Genomic DNA, 21609 nt, shown 5'->3' on the forward strand with positions numbered 1-21609 from the left:
ATACATATGGCTGAATCAAATATAACATATCCTGAAATTGATCCTGTCAAAAAGCCACTTTCAGTTTCTTGCCATGGCATCTTCGAATGACCCAACCACAATCAACAGAAACAAAATGCAAACACCTAAACAGATTCAGTTAAAATAATTCAGATTCAATTAAAACAACTAAACATGGGACATCTAACCAGTGAGCTAAAAACAATCGATTGTGCGATGAAAATAAAAAGTAACCAAGTTTTTGTACCAACCATAGAAATCGATTCTTGGTGTGAGGGTATTGACTTTTACTTCTCAAATTGAAGACGAAATCAACCAATCTAAATCTTCATAAAACATCTCAAGATTCTTAAGTTCTAAAAACCCTAAAACCAACAGATTTAGCAGTAATCATTCATGACATGATTATTTTTTTTAGATCTACGTAGAGATTTTGATACCCCTAAAAATGAAAACAAAAAAAAACATGGATTGAATCTGTTCACAACAGATTTGAGATCTACAACTCGAATAGTGAGTTGGGGGATTTAAGAAGAAGAAGAGAAGGGTTTATTAGTTTGGTTGAAATAGCATCTAGGGTTACTGATTTCTCCATCTCCATGGAGCTAGTTTCTTAGGTTAGAGATGGGGACCGAGAGCTGAGAGTAAAAGAAGAAGAAGAAAGTGAGATTGGAAAGGGGAGAGAGAAAAAGGTATATATGCTGAATAATAAAATCCATCAAAGGTAAATCGTGTTTCATCAGTCGCTGGGTCGGCTGTTGACTCAGGGATAAAACGGTAATTATTTCGCGATTAGTTTTAGCCGTCTCAGATTTTTTCCGTGTTTTTTCTTATTCCTCAACGGTCTTGATCGGTCAATGGTCAAATAACGGTCAACAGGGGTCGATTATGTGGGTTGAAGAAACCCCATTTTCCACTAGTGAGGTCAAGTAGTTACTGAGGTGGAGTCTCGACCGCTCGGTGGAGAGTAGATCTCCCGGTAAAGACTCCACCTCGATCGGTCAACACTTGATGGCTAGGTAATTTTTTGATTTTATTTTACTTCTTCTCTCCTACTTTCTAGTTATTATATATAGTAAATTTTTATCATATAAGGGTCCCATAAAATATCATTAATCTCTAAGTATTTAATAAAGACCCCATCAAACATAAACAACTAGATTTTTTAATAGAAATTTCCTTTTAATAGAATTTGCCAATTTTACCATAACGGGGAAACTAGTTTTCCATATCACATGGCATGGTAAAACAACTGTTATACCTCCTCATAAGAAGCGGTCTAGCGGGACCGAATATGAGTAAGTGGATCAACCAGCTGCAAAACTTGTTGGGTTAATTTGCGTCACCTCTCCTGAAGAATATCATAATTTGAGTTACCTTCCCTACAGAACAAATATCAGTAAAACCTCCTCTCGTCATTTTTTCCATCCAAATCCGGTTAGCTGAGAAGATCATAATTTGAGTTACCTCCCCTGGAGAAGATCATAATTTGAGTTACCTCCCCTAAGAGCATCCAGCTGTACGAAGCAGCTGACTCAGCTAACCGGGTTTGGATGGAAAAAGTGACGAGAGGAGGTTTTACTAATATTTGTTCTGTAGGGGAGGTAACTCAAATTATGATCTTCTTCAGGGGAGGTAACGCAAATTACCCCAAACTTGTTTATGCCATCTGAGTGCCCTATGGAGCCTTTCCAATCTGACGACCCAAAAAAACCACGTGAATTGATAGTAAATGCCTGAACCTCGGAAGCCACGTTAGTCATCCAGGTCCAGTTTTAATAGTACTTGGGACTTTGGTTAACCAATGGCGTGTTTGTTTTCAGAATTCACGATTTCGAATTTATAATTCCATGGGATTACAAATTATGGGATTTAGTAAATCCCTCGTGTGTTTGGTAACTCATTTAAAATTTCTAGGATTCATAGAATAATTTTTTTTAAAGTCCATATATTGTTTGGTATTACTCTTAGAATCTTAAAATGGTATACAAACTTAAAATAAGTGGGTCCACAGATCCCTTGATAAATTTCCCAGCAAATCTTAGGGGAAGGAGTCGGACTCCATACAAAGAATTTGCTGGAAAACTGATTCCCGTGGGAAACGTGATTCCAAATACTCCTTAGGAAACGTAATTCAACCAAATCCCATGAACCCATAAATTCCACCTTTAAAATTCTACATACAAACCACCATAAGTATAAACCAACTTTCTTTGTAATAATTGCTTAAATTACTAAGCAAACCTACGGTTTTTCACTTTTAACTCGTGGTTAAAAGTTAAAACAAGATACATCAGGTTAGGGTTTATACTGCTTGTGGCTTAATAATGTTCTACCTGAATATTGCTTAATAATGTTTAATGTTCTACCTTAATAATGTTTATATTGCTTGTGGTTTATATTGCTTGTTTTTCCCTCTGTAGACATGGCAGATCCGAGAATGAGTACTCTAAAGTTTCTACCCGAAAAAATCACACTGAATATATTTACTAGATTACCAGCCGACTTAGTTTTAGATTGCAAACTAGTATGCAAAACATGGAGAAATTTTGTTAAACTTTTCCATTCTAAGACCACTTACTTTGCTTATCAACATCTTTGGCGCCATTGTGGTCGTGGATTAATACAACAACACGAGCAGGTGCATAATCTTTATCATAATGATTTGGATTCTGCAAAGTTGAGTTTTGTTTTTTGGAACCGAGATGCTCGAGCGTTAGATTATATGGAGTACCATGAGGAAGGTGAGTCGAATAGAGATAAGCAGCTCGCTAACTACTACACAAGGAAGATCAATTTTAAGTTTCCGCTGGAGGCATGTGAATTTGTAGGTACATGGAATGGATTGATCTGTATATCAGTCAAGACTGTGCATGTTTCCTACAGAGAGGAACCTGAACCTAAACCAGCTTTATACATATGTAATCCCATTTCCAAAGAATTCACAAGTCTTCCAGGGTTAAGGATCAACAAAGAGAAATTGGACAAGAATGATGGTGTTCAAATCGTACATGGATTTGGCTACGATCCTCAAACTAACAAATACAAGGTTGTCAGAGTTGAGTCGATTACAAAAATTCCTTCAAGGGGTCACATGTCGAGGTATACACACTTGGGAGTGGCTTCCGGTGGAGAAGTGCAGGAGAAACCAACTATTTTTTAGACCCTAGTTTTGGAGCCGCGAGTATTTGTGTAAATGGAGCTCTTCATTGGATCTTAGGACGAACTCCAAAGATTGTTGTCTTTGATTTGGCAGATGAGAAATTCCACTTGCTTCCTGCACCTCCAGGTGTGCCATACTGCGGCAAACTTTTTGTTATGAAGGGGTGTCTGTGTCTTGGTGAAACATATCGTAAATTAGGTCAATATTGGAAATGGGACTTGTGGTTTTTAAAAACCAATGAGGAAGAGAGTAGCAGTAGCAGTTGCCAAGAAGGAGAGCATTATTACAGTTTCTGGAGTTGGCGTAAAGAATTCAGGACATTGGGAACGATAGATTTCAAGGAAAGTTACTGTGAACCATTTTCCATCACGAACAAGGGTGCAGTTTTATTATTCGCAAATGACCTTGGCGTCATCAGTCTTTATAATCCGGAAACAAATACTGCTACTCCGAAACAAATTCGGAATTTTTCTGAATACTGCAGCCCGGGTACGGAGATGCCCATACCACACATCAACAGCTTTGTTTCATTGAAAGCACTGGGAGAAGAAAATGTGAGGACAAACATAGTAGATGGCCACCCTCGAGCGAAGATTAGCCAGCTGTAAACATGCTTGTGCCCACGTTTTCTAAACCAAACAGGTACAGGCTTAACAAGGAAGGCTATTATTGGGGCGTCACATTCCATTAGAGGGGCATCACTTCTAAGCATCACCTTTAACTAAAATAAAAACTTAAAAATCGTAGAAGTGATTTTACGTCTAGGTTTGGATTTTAAGTTGTGCTAGGATATCCCATAACCATTTTTTTGGACATTAAGAATCCAAGTGAAGCTGGAGTGTGACGCCCCAATAATAGCCTTCTTAACAGGGTGATGCTTCTTAATACTAGATAATTTATATGCATGCACCACAAAATATATGCCTGATAAGGAAGCCAGTTCTGACAAAACCAATGCATTCATGTACTAGTGGCGCTATAATTTCAGTTTCAGTTTTTCCGTTCTGCTCATGCATTAGAAATTTATAATTGAAAAGCTTCTGGATATTCTCTTCATCATTTTGGAAATAAAGAAAACCATAAAGTTTCACCCCTCTTTATAGCTATAATTTGCAATTCCTAAACAAACAACTCAAACTCGAAGAAACTTAACACTCAACTGAGTCATAGCCCTCATCAGTTCTTTAAAACATATCCAATTATTCTCAATGCAACAGCATCAACAAATCTCCAATACCCTAGCCACCATCTCTTTTTTCTTAGAAGCAAAAGAAAAACCAATACAAAACCCCAAAATCCAGTTCCAATACCTACAGCAAACGCAGCATAAAACACCAGCTTGACGTTTGCTTTCCCTTACTATTTGGCAGGCTAATACTAGGATTAACCTGTTCACAAATTTTGTTGGTTGGGTGACCGCATAACAAAGTGTTGCCAACATAAGCTGAACCATCCAAACTGACTAGATCAAAGTGGGAACCTCTTGGAATCATTCCACTCAAGTTATTGTAAGACAGGTCCAGAGTGCTGAGAGGGTCGATCAGGGTAAGAGACAATGGAATATTTCTAGACAATTTGTTGAAACTCAAATCCAATGACTCTAAACCTGTCATGCTACCGACATTCATTGGTATCTCACCATGAAGGTGGTTATGTGACAGATTAAGCATCTTCAGACCTTTAAGTAGACAAATATCTCTGGGGATGTTTCCTTCTAGAAAGTTTCTTGAAAGATCAATGCCAGTATTGTAAGTGTGTACCGTCCCAAGTTGTTCTGTCGCCTTTTTCCACTGTATTTGTAGTACCACGCCAGAATATACCAGTGAGATTACGTCACCAACCACGAGACTGGTATTTGACATACTTTTTAGGATCTCCAAGTTTCCAATCTTCTCAGGAACTGAACCAGACAGTTTATTATTTGACAAGTCTAAAAATTGCAGTTTATGCAAATCTGTAATTTCTTCCGGGATTGATCCATTTAACATATTTGAGCTTAAGGAAATAATCCTGAGATTACTTAATGAACCAAGGAAATGCGGAATACCACCTTCAAGATTGTTACTCCACATGCTGAGAACTTCCAAAAACTGCAATTGTCGTATGAAGGTAGGAAATGTACCATTTAGATTGTTCTCGTAAAGTTGAAGAAACTTCAGATTTTTCGCTCTTTCAAGCTCATTGGGAATGTTTCCTGTGAGATTGTTAGCACCAAAATTTAGAGAAATAAGAGAACTACAATATTTTAGAGTGGAGGGTATCGTTCCAGATAGTTTGTTCTTGGAGATCTCTAGAACTTTTAGACCACTTCCTGGCGAACAAATAGCAGAATGAATGGAGCCACTAAGATTATTACCAGATAGCGACACATGAGCAGCCTTCGACAGTCTTTCACCTACTTCCTCCGAGATTTCACCAGAGAATTCATTATCTGACAAATCAAAAAGCCCGACACTTTTCGGCGGAAGAGGAAGAGGTCCCCGGAGTTTGTTTCTTTGTAATTGTAGTACTGAGATTGGGGATTCTTGAGTAAGATATATCGAAGGCGGTAGTGTTCCTTCTAGCTTGTTGTTTGAGAGATCTAAGTAAGACAAATGTGGGAGTTTGAAGATACAAGAAGGAATAGAGCCTATGAGGTTGTTAAATGACAAATCCAACAGAGCAAGTCGAGTCATGTTACAAATAAAGGTTGGGATATACCCTTTCAAATTGCAATCTTGCAGGCCTAAGGTTTTCAGTTGTTCAAATTCAGATGTAAGCGAGTAATTGACATCTATCTTTACGTCTAGAAAGTTGCTGCTTAAAGATATCATTACAGGGTTCAACTCTAAGAACATAGATGGAAATGAGATAGTTCCGTTCAAATTGTTGCCTGTAACATCAATCACCTGCAGTTTTCGGAGATTGATAATGCAACTTGGTACTGATCCGCTCAAATTGTTGTCTCTTAGAAGAAGAACTGCGAGAGAGGAAATCTCACATACTGAATTTGGGATGGGACCATCTAAACCATTTTGAAACAAATTTAACGCTTGAAGATTTCTTAGATTGGAGATTGAATAAGGAATGGAACCACTCAAGTAGTTGAAGCTGAGGTCTAGATATTGTAACTGCACAAGTTTTGAAATTGAATCTGGTAACGATCCTCGAATTGAACAATGTGATGCAAGAAGATAGACCAGTGATGATGCATTTGAAACAAAACTCGGAATCTGCCCAACAACATTAGTCAAAGTAATTGAAAGCAGTTGTAGTTTAGGCCATGCATGATCGAACATATGAACGAGATCAACCATGAGATCTTTGTTAACACTGACATCCAAGTACTGAAGTTGTGGAAGATATGGCATTGAATCTTGCAGCTGACAATTGTTCAAGTCAAGGATTGTAAGAGATGTGAAATTAGCAAGCTGAATTGGAATTGGTGAGCTCAAAGGATTAGAATCCATTCGGAGATGCAATAGACGTGAGAGATTGTGAGATTCATGAAGTGGAAATGGACCAGAAATGCTACAATCAGAGAGTGATAGCTCCCTAAGGTTGGCAAGCACCGATATAGGTTCAGCCCAGCTTGTGCTACGCGCTGAAGAAGCCACCGATAAATCAACACCAGCTAAGTTTAGAACCTTGAGATTGATCAACCCTCTTAACCAACTTAGATCAGTTGAAGAAACATAACTAGTAGGCAAATACGAACTAGTGTAATTATAGGATCCTTCTAATGTTGAAATACTATAAGAGAATGATGAGAAATCAAATATCACTGATGAGCACGAGACATCGAGGTACTGCAAAGTAGATAGATTTGCAAACTGATTCTTAATAGGACTTGAAAACATGGAATTTGACAGATTAAGGTAAATAAGACTTTTGAACTTGGAAAACCGATTGTGGATTTTGGAGTAGTGGAAATTGTTGTAGCTTAAGTCAAGATGTTTGAGATGAAAAAGATTAAAGAGGGCAGGAGAAATTGTACCATTAAGTGCATCAGATGGCTCAGACGTAGTTGAAATGACATCCGAATAAAGATTACGCATAAACTTCTCCGGTTTTGGGTTCCGCAGGTCCACCTTTATGACTTGTAAAGCGTCATTAGAGCAATGAATTCCCTTCCAATTACAGCAGTTTTTTCCTTGCCAAGACGATAAACGGCCTGAAGGGTCTGAGAGAAACGTTTTAAAGCTCAGAAGAGATTTTCTGTCCTTGTCATGGCAGCATTGAACTAAAACATGCAGTCGAACAAAGAGCAGAAGAAGAAAAATCGTGATGAATTTCATGTCTGTCTAGCTAGCATGTTATTGAGAATCTGTTGTTATTAGTTGGGGTTATGTGTAAGCTAAGGGTGGATTATGACAATTGAAAAAAGAACAAGTGTCCAAGATTGCAACATCATCAAGTAGGTGAACTTATATTGAAATCAACAAAACGTAGACTAATCATCATATAGGAACCCTGTTAATACTTGTTTATTTTGGTTGAATTTGGTTTTATTGACTGAAATGAGTTGATTACATTTACACGGTTTCTCAATTTAGTATTTTATTTTAAACTTATTTACATAGTAATTAGTGAATGATCCAATATAGAAAGAATTAACAAAAAACTGCTTCTCTTATAGGCAAAGCTGTTTGCGTGAGGAATTACCTTGTCTCTTCTAGGAATTACTTAGGCTGGGGCCTTAGGGGAAACTGTTTGAGTAAGTGTTTATGATGGAATCCGAAGTATGGTTTAAGATGGAGCATCAAGTCTTTTGAACTCCCAGTGTCAACAGACTTGACGCTCTGGAACATTCTGCAACCCTCCAACATAAGATTTACTCTTCCAGAATCAATTCCACATACTTCTTAACTTCTTAAGTGCACCATAAGGATGAACTTGTGTGCACCATAAGGATGAAGCTGTAACATTGTAACCCAGTGAATCAAGACGCAAGCAAAATGGAAAAAGATGACTGCAACAAGCACAGTATACGTGGTGCTGGCAACATTCACGTTCTTAGTGGGAATTAAGTGAACTGACTAATTATTTCTATGACCCCAGGGCCAAGAGAGTAAGACCCATGTTTTCTAGAGTCATAAGAATAATTAACCCACCTTCTTATTTTAGTAAAATCCGGAATAGACATATATTTCCGCCGCTGAATAGTGTAAATTGGGCGTTTTCCTGCAATGACAGAAATACTAAATAGTGGACGTTCATAAATTACGAAAAAGTGGGAAAAGACAGATGGTAAGGTCCTGTAGAATCCTTAAAGATCTGCAACTGTCAGCAGTATGTGATCACCAACTAGCCATAGAAACAATACCCGAAGGAAAAGGGATTATTCTGCACTTGTCAAAGAATCACTACATCCAACAATCTGACCTCTAGCTGGGTGGGGGGGGGAGGAAGAATAAGCTATCAACCAGCAACATTTTGATGGATGTCAGAGAGTGAAAGTAAAGACCACTATGCAAGCTGTCAGCTAGCACCTTTCCCCCATCGGAACCAATCGCCAAACATTTTTTAGAGATTAACTTGTAAGATTATATATAATGAAGACGATGCAAAAACAATATCAAAAGGCCTTCTTAGATGGTATGACTACTAGCATAATACCACCACCGACATAAAAGACTGGGATAACTATGAAAAAGATGCTTCAAGACCATAATCCAAAAAAAAAAATGACGAAAATGACGAAAATGGGAAGCTACCAAATGCGGATGGCAATATCATCTGAACTATCTGCCTAATAACACCATCTAGGTTAATATAAAAAGAAGGATTTTATTTGGTATAAGCTGAAATAAAAAATAATTTCTCTGCAGGCAACACACATCCATATATCTAACTTCTTGTAAATCATGATTAAGGCTAATGTCTTACATCATCAACAGAGTAAACGGGGTTTAAAAGATCTAACAATGGAGAAACAGTTTGCTCACAGTTGAGAAATCTCCTCGAAGTTCTTGTGGCAAATGACACTGACTCAGGGATCACAGTGGAGCGAATGATGCATGGGAGGACCATTCACAAATTAAACAAATTATCAGCCAACAAGAGCTGCCAACCCTTTACCTCTATCTATAACAACCCTGATACATATATGGAGTAACAAACAGAATGACCAACAACACAAAGTTAAGCGCATACAAAAGATGCTCAAAGCTCCCTGACACTACATTAATCAACAAGAAATATAAACTAAGCCCTAAAAAGTGATAACGCCAACACAATATAATAAGATGTCGTTGCCTGTACCAGATTCTGTCTGTAAGAACAAAATCTGGATAGGGAGCGAACAAATGCATCTAAATTAGGCTTCTGTAACGAGTTATGAAGATTAGTTTCCATAAACTAACTTAATGCATCAACCACAAAAAAAGTAATGAAAATAGATCCAAGTAACATCACCAAAAGCTATTGAAAGTGTAAATTTCATCTGCAAAATTGCAAATCCCATGCACTGAAGGTTTCATCATTTGTGAACATTACGAGGAATATCATTGAATTTATCTTTGAACTTCCTAAAACTTCAAGTAAATTTGAGACAATGACTACTTCTGGTACCACATCAGTATATACGAATATCATCATGAGACATCAAAAAAAACGCAACCTGAGAGGTATAAAAACAAAGTATATCTATCTAATTATACAGCTAAACAACCCCACCACAACATCTGGAATTCCCGAAAATAAGAAGAACTTTACCTTTGAATCGGTCCAGCAAAATCCATTAACCTTCCATCAGAGATTGCACCCATCCATCGTCTGTTCTAAATGATTCGTCAGTGCTCTTCACCTGCAGCAGACAACCAATTATTTCTCACAAGCCTTCTCTCCTACTTGACAGAATCCATCACCTGACTACTCTTCTTCCTTTTTCATGTCCTCACTCAATAAGTTCTGCTTTCTTTGTCTAAGATCACAAAAGAAATCCGTCAAAACAGATTCGTAACACGGCATCTTTTCATACCCAGGGAAGTAATTAATATCAATAACAACATAATGGTTACCAATTTTAGAATCCCTAATGACATCAAAATTAAACAAATGCAATCCCATAGCTTGTCTTAACCCTCTAGCAATATCAGTAACCAAACTATCCGGCGGCATTACAGCATCTTCTATATGCGTTGCCTCATTACACATAACCCCACTTCGTTCTTGACTCGTCTTATTCGAAATTTGCGAAAACGTTACACAACTCTCTTCCAGATCCTTCCCATCCAATTCTTCCTCAGATATATCGGGCAACGATTTCCTCTTCACACATTTCACATAATCACCAACAACATAAACTTTGAAAATAACACCACCGTGATTAACAAACTCTTGCAAAACAACCGGGGTGTCAAGTTTATTCAAACCATTGTGATTATACACCAATGACATCTTATGGGACAGCGCACTCCCATCAGCAACTAAAGGCTTGGCAATCACAGGGAATTTCAATTTTGATCCCTCCACTGCCAATGGCCCAACATCATTAATCACAATCTGTTTAGGGATACCAAAAGTGGCCGTTTCAGTTTCATTCACTTGACCATCAATTTTCAAATCTTCCACAACTTGTAACATTGAGATACGATCATGAAGGATTTCAATTTTAGAAGGAGAATCAATAATCAAAACATTAGGGTTTTGTAATGAATATTCTTCTAACTGTTTAATCCAACTCTCAGTAGACAATTTCTGTAAAATACAATCAAATGGACCTTGTTCTATCAATGGTGTCTCAGTATCTATCTTAATAAGATCAATACCTCTTTGTTTTGATTCATTCAGTAATGAATCCTGGATAAAATTCTTCTTTTGTGTGAATGCATAACCTAGTTTAAAACGTTTTGCCATGCTTCCTTTTTTTTTTTTTTCTCCTTGATCGAGATTCCAAAATCAGAAAACAGGCCAACCCAGATTTTGAAATCTGGATTGAAGATGAAATTGAAACTTAGGTCGTAAAGAAATTAGAGCTTCTTACTGTTTGCTGCTGCTGCTGCTGCTGCTGCTGCTGCTGCTGCTGTTCCAACGATTAACCCTAAGAGATGGAGATATCAAAACAGAGATATTTTCAGAGTCCGCTTAAGATTGAAGCTATCACCAAACTTGAAGATGCCTCTCGGTCTTGGGTTGTGCGAAAGTAATAATGCTTCGAGGGAATTTGAGCTAACGCACGCTAGCCACGACATGGGTTCCTACCACGTGTGAAAGAGACGAAGGATACCTCGACAAAGCGGAGCTGCGGAAGGCAAATGAGTAAGGCTGTTCACGTTCGGTTTTGGTTCGGTTTCTAGTCAAACCAAAACCGAAACCAATACATTGGTTTCTAAAAATCTAAATCAAACCAATCCATTAACCATTGGTTCGGTTTCCAAATGGTTCCAGTTGGTTTCGGTTTGTCCCAGTGATTTTTGGTTAACCAATAATTATGTAAAACCAAAACAAAAGAAAACACAAATTTACAGATATAAAAATCATAGTTGCCGATAGTACTGGTTTACACAAATTTACAGACAAAAAAAAATAAAAAAATATCAAGAATAGTTAAAGCTTACTCCAATTCTAAAGACAAAAGAAAATATATAATATATCTTAATTTAGTTATTGACAAATAAAAAAGAAGGAAGACGGGAAGAAAAAAATCGAGTAGCAGCGGCTGTAGTTGGGGGTGGAGAAGGGAGACGACTGAGAGAAGGAGAAAGAGAAATAGGGAGAGTATCATAATGAAATATTAGATTAGGGTTTCTATTTATCCTCTAAATCAATGGGTAGAATCTAATACTTGTAAATCAACGATAGAAATTAAGTTTAAAAGTTAATCGGTTTTCCAATGGTTTTTGGTTCGATTTTAGAGGTCAATCCAAACCAAAACCAACACTATCGGTTTTCCACTTTCTACACCGTAACCAATCCATTAGGAAATGGTTCGGTTTGGTTTCTTTCTAATTGGTCTGGTTTGGTCCGGTTCCAGCGGAAAACCGAAACCATGTTCAGCCCTACAAATGAGTGTACATCACCTGTTCAAACTCAATCGGGTTACGGTGGTCCGGATTGGTTTGTTGTTCCGCCTCATCCTGGTCGAATCCAACATTCGGCGGATTTGAATTCTGAAGGTGTGGATAATTCAAAGGATGTCTTATATAATTAATAATAGGGAAAAATATGGTTTGATTCTTTTTTAGGTGGGCCAATGTCTGTTTGGTCATTTGGTCAAATGCCTTTACTGTTTGGTTCATAATTATTTAAAAGTATTTAAATGGACAAAAATACTCTTCCGTGTTAATTTTTTTTTGTAGCAGTTCATTCTTCAAAATGAACTCATGTTAATTTCTGCTTATTTTTTCAGAAATCACCTAAAAAAACAGAGTTCATTCCAGAAAATGAACTCCATATAAAACCTAAAAAAACAGAGTTCATTCCATAAATGAACTCCATATAAAAACATAATAAAACGGACTTCATTCCAGAAATGTAGTCCATATAAAAACCTATACAAACCAGACTTCATTTCTGGAATGAACTCCATATAAAAACATCAGCAGCATCATCTTCATCTTCAACAACAACAGCAACAGCAAAGAACTTCATCAAAATTCATCGTCGTCATTCATCTTCAACAACAGCAGCAACAAAAAACGACGAAAAACACCCAAATCTTCATCTTCTTCATCGATTTCAACAACATCATATTCATCGACGTCTTCAATATCATCTTCATCGTCGACTTCAACAGAAACAACAACATCATCGTCGACTTCAACAGAAACAACAACATCATCGTCTTCATCTTCTTCTTTATCAAAACGGCAACAGAAAAAACCCTAAAAAACAAAGTTCATCTTCATCTTCAACACAAGCAACAGCAGCAACATGAGATCGTCGTCGTCTTCATCAAGTAGATCGAGTTCGTCATCGTCTTCAACATCAAATCTGATCAAATCATCAAGAAAAAAAAAAGAAAAGAGAGAGAGAAAAGTAGATCAGAAAAAGAAAAGAAGATGAGAGAGAAAGTAAATCTGAGAATAAGATATTTTCTAGTAATGGGTCACCCTAGGACCAAACCATTATTTTCTAGGATCAAACAATAATATAAGGATATTTCTGCCACCACACAATGAAAAATACATCATCCATGACATCACCCTAGGACCAAACCATAATTTTTAGGACCAAACTATAATATATTTTCCCAAATAGGACCAAACAGACACATGACTGAGTCAACTGGACTAGACTCTCTCTAATATATTATTCCTAGGACCATATGGTATTTCCTACTTAATAATACACTAGCTTGAAACCCGTGCTACGCACCAGGTATGATAGGAATCGACACCAATTGCAATGTACTATGAAAAGATATCATTATTTAGTAGTCTAACAATTGGAACCAGATTTACTAATTATATACCTTTAACGTATTGGAGATTAAGAAATCATCTTAAAGAGAATACTTTGAAATCAATTAGTACATCATGACATTGCCAACATTTGCATTCTAAAGATAATTGGAAAATTTGCATTTGAAATCTTCTATTCAAAGTAGCACTTCAACATCTCTCTTCGTGAATCAATTCGTATAACACATAAATATGGTTTTAATTAATGTGACTTTGTCTTGATAAATTTTAGAATGTATACAACATCTCTCTTCGTGGTCAATTTTTACAACTTAAAGTAAATAAACAAAATCATAACAATATTCTACCTCAAAACACCCACTTCTTGTGTTTTACTTCACCTGCTAGATACTCCCTACTTTTATTATGTATCATATCATATACTTGCATATAGCGGCCAACTCATCCTCCAGCTCCAACTCCCTGGAGTTGGATGAAAATCGCACTCGCCATATCGTTGTATGAGTACTTGTTATTAGAGATAAAAAAAAAATTATATTAATACAAAATGGATTGCCAACCCTAAATATTGAAAATCATATAAAATGCATCCCGTCGAAGATGATCTAATCAAGAAAATGTACTATTATGTCTTTCTTTGAAATTCAGATACTCGTGTTAAGAATCAAGTGCTAACTTAAGTGCTCCTCTAGGATCCAACTCCCTATTGTTAACTACTAGGATGTTACGGCACGAGCTTTGAGCCGTTGTTGTTGTCCTGAAATGTAACATTATTACTTTTTTATTCGTTTTGTTTTAATACCTTATGGCGGATGACCAAAGAAAAGGAGGGGGAAAGCACTACCTTCTCTTTTATTTTATTTTTCAAATTTTATACAATATGTTTTTGCTTTTGGTAACACTTACTGTATTTAGATCAAAATGTATACCTAAGTTAGTAACAGACACCGTTTGTGATACTCTATTTGCCGACATAGATTGTAAAATAAGTTAATGGTACAAAAATTGAGCGATCTTGGCATTGGATGGCATGTATCACATCTTATTACTACTACCATAATCTGATTTTAAATGAATAGTCATCATGGAATGAATATGAAAGGTGTAAGGTGAACTACAAAAAATAGTATTAAGAAATTTTAGTAGATGGGCTTGTTCATTCACTAAATGAGACGCAAATAGTGTCGTTCATACTCTCTAGAAAAGCATGCAAGGTAGGATGTAGTTTGTTTTGAGTGGGACTCTCCTGATTTCATCCTGGCATTTTTAGAGAAACATAGTTGTAATCCATTAAAACGTAGTTGTAAATTTTTAGACTCATAATCCATTCATCCTAGAGTAGTTGTAAATTTCTGAAAACTAAGAAAAAAATAAATCAAGATTCAGAATGAAAGCTATTACAACTGATATGATTAATCCAAGTCAACAATATCGGTCATTGAAAATATCCAATCCTCATTGTTCGTGCAATGTCTTAATTATCTGCTAGCCTCATGATTAAGCTAAGCTAAATGTTAATCTATCAATCCCAGTATGAATCCAACGATATGCAGTAGCTTTCACAATCTCATTGTTTATGACTTCAATTCCATCAAAATAGAAATCTAGGCCAAACTGCAAACGTCATCTGATTAGGTTGTGATTAAACTCTTGCCAACAAAAATACAACAACTCAAATTTAATTTATTGTTGGCAAAAATGTTTTATAAGGTGATGTTTTATAAGGTGATGTTCTCTGAGTAGTCTCTTAAAGAACCCCTCTGCTTCCGATTCATCAACATCCTTACCGTCTCTCAATTGCCTCTCAAGGAAACCATCCCTCTCTTATTCGTCACATCCTTACTATCTATAAGGAGCCTCTTGAAGTAATCATCATTCTAACATTACACGAAGTTATGCATCCTAACCAACCGTCAAAATCATTGTTGCAACGGAGACGAAGAAGTTTAGTCGCCATCTTCACTATATGTTTTTTCACAAACAATATTGGTGTAAGGATTTTGTGTAGTCATCTTGGATCGGATATGGTGTAGAATCTATCTTCATAAGTTAGAAATTTCTTGAGCCACTGAAAGAAAAATGGCTTATCATATATACAACTTTCCGAGGGGGAAAGAAAAAGAAAGGAAAAAAAAAAGTTCCAACAAATTGTGTACCTTGCCTGCACTTTATTTCCTGCCTTTGTTCCACAAAACATTCATTTTATTTGTATTGAAGATTCTCAAACATCTTAATCTCTCTCTTTCCACTTTGGCATCTTCTTCGAATGGAAATTGAGACGGAAGCTCTATCTTAATCATGGAATGGTTCCAAATTCGTTTTTCTTTCACTCTAAACATCTATGTTGTTCATGAACATTAGATCGGGAAATTTGTTCTCCACTTGTGTGACTTCAACAACCTGAATTTGTCTTCCGCAGTAACCAAAAACAACAAAATAACAAAAACCAATGGCAAAATAAGATCACTCCAAGAGTGAATTTCTAGAACTACAGCACGCATGTTTAGTGAGTTTGATGTATGTGCAAAACAATAAACTAAGTGGAATTACTAATTCAAACTACCATTAAAGTTAAACCTATGTATTTTACTAAACCTAATCAAGCCCACTTATATATGAACAAACTATACAAAACTTACCTGACCACGTGTAAAACAATTCTTACCGTTGTAAGCATCCCTTAAAGCAGATTACAGTTCTTTAAAAATCACGGTCATAACTTAAACTATCCAAGATCGATGTTAAATGAAAATTTTGAGCTAGAAAATTTTCATGTACGTAAGAACCATAATAACTAATTAAAAATTGCAAAAGCACAAAACAATCTAGGGTTAAAAAGATAAATAATCCATGCACAAATTTGAAGGAAATCCACCACAAATAATATAACGTAAAGAAACTGTTTAAAATTCAAGGCATGATCAAATTGTTCACAATTTAAGATTATAAACTATACAATGCAAGCTAGGTTTTTTTTTTATCTAAATATATAGTGGATTTTTGAGAAATAATCATTGCGGCGACAGCTTTCCTTATCCATGATAATGGGATCCACAAAAACCCCAATAACATCAAAAAAATACCCTTCTCTAATTCGAAACAAATAAAATTGTCCATGAAAGAACTAAATATTTGAAAACAATCCACGGTTCAGCTAAAAAACTTTCCCTTAAAAACAATGCTAAAGCATACCTTTGATTCTGTGAACTTCAATAGCTCCCAAATCTCTTCGTGTCCCTTCCTATGCAATGGATATGAGATTCATCATATGTCGAAGTCCAATCCTGCCAATTGCAGATAAAAAAATTATACTATAGAATGATTTAAAGTAAAAAAACAGGGGGAAAAGTATATGCAGAAACAGGAGATACAGGAGTGGCAAATATTAACAATAAAAGGATATCTATTTGTTGAAGAGGAAAGCAACAGCAAATGAAACACATTTGAAGAAAGCATAGGTATATGGCCAAGGATGAAAGAAATATATCCACAACCAACATAACCAATTCAACCATTACGACAACCAAGTTCAGCAACAGTCTAAAATTGATACACAGATTTAGCACGTCCATTTCAATGCTTCATAAAAAATGAAAATTACCAAATATGGTTTAATACAGGAAAATGGTACTTGAGTTTCAACACGCATCACCATAAATTATGACGCAATTATTCTTACTTTCTACTACATAAAGCAACGCCCACACAATTTTTCAAATGTTGCAAAAGATAACTATACAGAAAGGGATATACACCAAACTAAAATTTATTGGAGGTCTTATTACATATAGATCCTAACATTTTAAAACATAATTGAATTCATGAATCTACATGATATTGGCCTGGTAGTGTTTCAGTATTTGTTATGTACAAAAACGTGTAGGGGAGTAACAAACTGCATCATAGAAATATGTGGTGTAAATATAAAGACCTTGGTATGACAAATACACTACTCTTGACACGTAGAATTTGGAAGATAAACTCCAAATGACATTCTAACTAAAACCATTAAGGTACCTATACTATCTTGGGTTATCTTATAATCAGTCATAGCTTTTATTCTAGTAGTGATACGGTGAAAGGAGTCTCCTCACTGGGAGTTTTTTTTGACATACTCAGGAAACCAAAATGAAATTATTTTCTATTGGGTATTTTGTCTTACATGTAAAGTTCAATCATAGCATTGCAAAATTCTGCAATAACAAAAATTATTCATTAGAAGGCTAGAACCAAACAACAAAGAAAACATCAAGATATTTAATACTTAACCAAATATAAGCTTCTCGCATTTTCTCCTTCCAGGTTGAATTGAGAAGATTACACTAATATATAGATTAGGTCAACATCTGATGTAAAATGAACCTAAATTTATATTAGATTTTTTTCGTGGGCAGTTCTCCGTGATTATTGTTTACAGAGAAATCCATACACACCAATATGGATATTTTTTTAAATCAACCGAATCAATGCCTTTCAGCATTGATAGTCCAAGACTTTTGCTGGTGAACCTATTACCGTATATAGTTTTCAATACCTACAATAACAAACAAAAAGTATAAGTAAAAAGTAAGAAACAAAAAAAATCGGGAATTGAGTTAAGATACTCATCAACACTTTTAACGGAAACCACAACATCTGGTCTATCTTCTACACGCTGCCCCATATCAGGTTCGTTGCTCTTCAGAGCTTAGTCCATTTCGACATACGAAATGTCACTTTGAATGGGATGAACTATAATACCTGACCGCCACGAAGAAAACATTGTTTCGCGACCAAACATTATGCTTATTTTTAACAATATATCACCTGGCCTCCACGCAGAAAATATTCTTTGGTGACCAAAGAACATATTCTTTCGTGAAACCTAACTCATTCGGTGTATGCACCACATCCTTCTTTACCCGTTAACAATCGCAAAAAAGAAGTCACAAACACCTAAAATTAAAAAAAAATCAACAAAAGAATTCTCAAAACAAAAAATAGAATTATTAAAGAATTGTGTACTTTAAGCAAGTTTATTATTTATAACATGAAGCTTCAAAATACCAACATTATCAACAATCACGATCTCCAATCGCCGCATCCATCAGTACATGCGCAACAAAAAATCAAAAATATAAACTAAACAATAAAACCTAAATTCTAAACAACAAATATATAGAATAAACAGTACAGTTGAATTCTAAGAAACCAAACGGAAAGAGAAAAAGAACTGCAGTGTACTGCTTTTGCTATATGAACATGTATATAGAGAGTTGTGGAACTCAAAAGTTCCACTGCCTAAAGTTTTTTCTTTGTTAGGAAATAATATAACTCATATATATTGTAGGTATAGATTATTTGATTGTTGTAATATTTCTGCACATAAGATATTGAGCATCTTTTACCATTTGGAAATAATTTTTATTTATTTTTACTGTTGTTTTATTTATGGAATTAATGATATTAAGAAACAAAATGTAGGATTTTGTTTAGGATAGTCTTCTTCTAGCCTTTTCTATTTTATTTTAAATATCTTAAATTTATATCTGAATAAATCCGGTATTTTGTTTATTGTTTGCCTAAAATAAAGGAGCTGTGAAACTTTAGGAACGCATTCCCAAATTTAAAAATTTAAACATAAATATATATTCCAAGTATAAGGCAAATTTTATCGAATTTAGGCAAGCCATATTGTCTGTCAACGCAAATATATATATATATTTTATTTTTATTTTTATTTTATTTTTTTATTTTGCAAATTTTGGAAAACAATATAAACGAACTCCAAAAATAATATCAAAAGATATTTCTTTCCTAAACTAATTATTTAAATTTACGTTAATATAAAAATTTACTTACCCTACTAAGTGTTTAAGCAAACCGTCAAAGACTTTTTTACCCTAAGCAAACCTGCAAAGATCCTTTTACCTTAAGTTATTGCGTATTTTTTTGTCTTATTAATTCTTTTAGATTTTAAAAATTATATAAATACTAATTTAGAGATTTGTACCCGTATATAATTACTTAAAAAATATAAATATAAATATATATATATATATATATATATATTATATAGAATATTAACTTTCCAATGGTAGAGAAAACAAATTAGGATTCATACAAAGCTTTGGTTGGCAACCTAGCAACAAGATGGGCACCAACACCCTTTTGAATAGCAATACCTAATTATAAAAAAAAAGAAATTTACCAACACCACTACTAGCATCATTACTAACTAGACAAATCTTTAAGCTCTTAAAAAAACACACAATATCACTACTAAGTTCCCCCAAAGTGGAAAAAGCTAAATCACCCAAGCCATATCCGTGTGAAACACATTTTTCTAAATATTTATTACGTTTGCGCAAAACAGCATTCGAAATAGCCTGGCCTGGAGAGAAAAAATGCACGAACTCCCTCCCCTGTGAATGGTGAAACACCGGTGACATCCATACAAACATCTTGGCCATTATTGTTCAAATTCATTCACACTCATATTATTCTTGTTTATTCTAATTTAAACCCATCAGATATACTTCGAAATATATATATATGATCGATTCAAAGAAAAACTCATCCAATTTTGAGATGCATTAAATCTCATTAGATACGCTTATTGATTTACACGGATCCATTCTAAGATGAATTCACCTGATTTTAGAGGTTGTTTGAATTTATTGGAACCTCGTGCTTTCTACCATTACCTTAATCCGTATGAAAACTCCAAGACAAATGTCCTTCGTTCAGCAACTTTTATAATCCGTGTGACTAAACCTCAAACTAAAAACAACCAGCGGATGGCTCAGGATGGAGCTCTTGCATACATTCCAGATGTCATGGGTTCAAAGCCCAACTCCTTCATTTCTTATTTTTCGGTGTAAGGGCATAGCTCAGAGGGCCCACCTCTCCTTTATTTCTTATTATTTGGTCCAAAGACAGAGCTCAGGGGTTCAATCCATGTCGTAAAGGTTTAAATTTAGTTGTACCGGGGTTTTGGATGGGTTTGGTCGGGCAATGGCGCCATTCCAACTCGCCGGATTTGGGTAGGGGCCTGTTTTGGCAGGATTTGATCGGCAATGGGGCCAGTCCAACTCGCTGTATTTGTATATGGGCCTGGATCCAGCTGTAGCCCGACGAAAAAAAAAATCTTCCCGTCCAAACATCAAAACCCTAAAAAAGAAATTTATGTCACCTCACTCTGCTATCCAGCATCTCTTTCTCGTTACCTCCACTCATTCAAGGGGAAAGAAAAAGCAAAACCTTAGGAAATCGGGTCAGAATCTTAGGAAATTTTTTCTGAAAGAAGAAATCGAAGAACAAAACTCAGTTTTCTTTTCAGTTAACCCCAAATATCTTTGAGCGACATGAAAATCAAATGAAAAATATTTTGGTCGGGATTATTCCCGCTTGGTGTGAATCTGTACAATTAAAAGCCCCAAAATCATGAAGAATTGCATCCAATTTTATATACATCTTTCTGAGGTATATTTTCTTCACGATTTTCTCTTCAACTAGAAAGTGAACCCTAAAATTGATTTTTGATTCAAACCCTAATTGATTTTAATTTTTGATGACAGGGAAATTATCTGATTTGGATTATGGTGTTTTTACTGGTATGATTCTCAAATTAGTTTCTACTAAATATTAATCTTAATCTTGTAAGGAATATATTCTAGGTGTTTTTATATTTTGGGTAAAATAGTTCAATTTTATCTTTCAATCATGTGGGTTTTACTCTTACGGATTCTACTGTTGTTGGCTTATCCCCTAATAACCTAGATGTTTGTTCAATTTGATTTTGATTCAATAGTTTCCTAAGATGTTCAATTTTCTGAGTAATAATAAGTACATTGTTTGCTGTCCGGCAATGAAAATAAGCTTATAGTTCGTTTTTTCATATTTGGATAAGAAAAAGTTTTTCCTTTCATGAATTGAGTGATCTACAATGTTCTATTGAATACCAGGCATGTTCATCAACTCAAATGTTAGGTCATAATAGTATGTTTCGTAATCAAATCAGCATTATGCTTGATTTTTTTTGTTATAGAATGTTTGTTGTCACAGAGCCTAAATTTGAGTCACTCATATTATCTTAATTATGTTCATGTTCAATGATAT

The 21609-nt window shown here is 35.3% G+C and overlaps 2 protein-coding genes across 5 annotated transcripts; one reads left to right on the forward strand and one right to left on the reverse strand.

Moving 5' to 3' along the window:
* The first annotated feature begins 2725 nt into the window (after positions 1 to 2725).
* On the forward strand, positions 2726 to 3771 carry LOC113360762. The gene is made up of 2 exons (XM_026604227.1): positions 2726 to 3128; positions 3221 to 3771. Exons 1-2 carry the CDS (start codon positions 2726 to 2728, stop codon positions 3769 to 3771), a joined length of 954 nt encoding a protein of 317 aa, XP_026460012.1.
* Positions 3772 to 4233: 462 nt separating this feature from the next.
* On the reverse strand, positions 4234 to 11265 carry LOC113358838 (LRR receptor-like serine/threonine-protein kinase GSO1). Of its 4 annotated transcripts, none has more exons than XM_026602555.1 (4): positions 9860 to 10013; positions 8257 to 8326; positions 7808 to 8061; positions 4234 to 7325 (listed from the first exon to the last, which is right to left on the reverse strand). In XM_026602555.1, exon 4 carries the CDS (start codon positions 7198 to 7200, stop codon positions 4474 to 4476), a length of 2727 nt encoding a protein of 908 aa, XP_026458340.1. In that variant the 5' UTR covers positions 7201 to 7325; positions 7808 to 8061; positions 8257 to 8326; positions 9860 to 10013; the 3' UTR covers positions 4234 to 4473. The 4 variants fall into 4 exon arrangements, 3 of the variants coding, with proteins under 3 accessions (XP_026458340.1, XP_026458341.1, XP_026458339.1); XM_026602556.1 differs by lacking the exon at positions 9860 to 10013 and adding an exon at positions 8469 to 9786; XM_026602554.1 differs by lacking the exon at positions 9860 to 10013 and having other exon boundaries at positions 4234 to 7385; positions 8257 to 9786.
* Positions 11266 to 21609: the final 10344 nt, after the last annotated feature.

The sequence above is a fragment of the Papaver somniferum genome, chromosome 3, assembly GCF_003573695.1.
Source record: "Papaver somniferum cultivar HN1 chromosome 3, ASM357369v1, whole genome shotgun sequence".
NCBI lineage: Eukaryota > Viridiplantae > Streptophyta > Magnoliopsida > Ranunculales > Papaveraceae > Papaver > Papaver somniferum.

Bases quoted from the DNA above. Each gene is read 5' to 3' on its own strand.
- LOC113358838 (XM_026602555.1), bottom strand. From the start codon at position 7,200: ATGCGTAATCTTTATTCGGATGTCATTTCAACTACGTCTGAGCCATCT.
- LOC113360762 (XM_026604227.1), top strand. From the start codon at position 2,726: ATGGAGTACCATGAGGAAGGTGAGTCGAATAGAGATAAGCAGCTCGCT. The intron at 3,129-3,220 runs GTGGAGAAGTGC...ATTGGATCTTAG, and splicing joins ACACTTGGGAGTGGCTTCCG to GACGAACTCCAAAGATTGTT.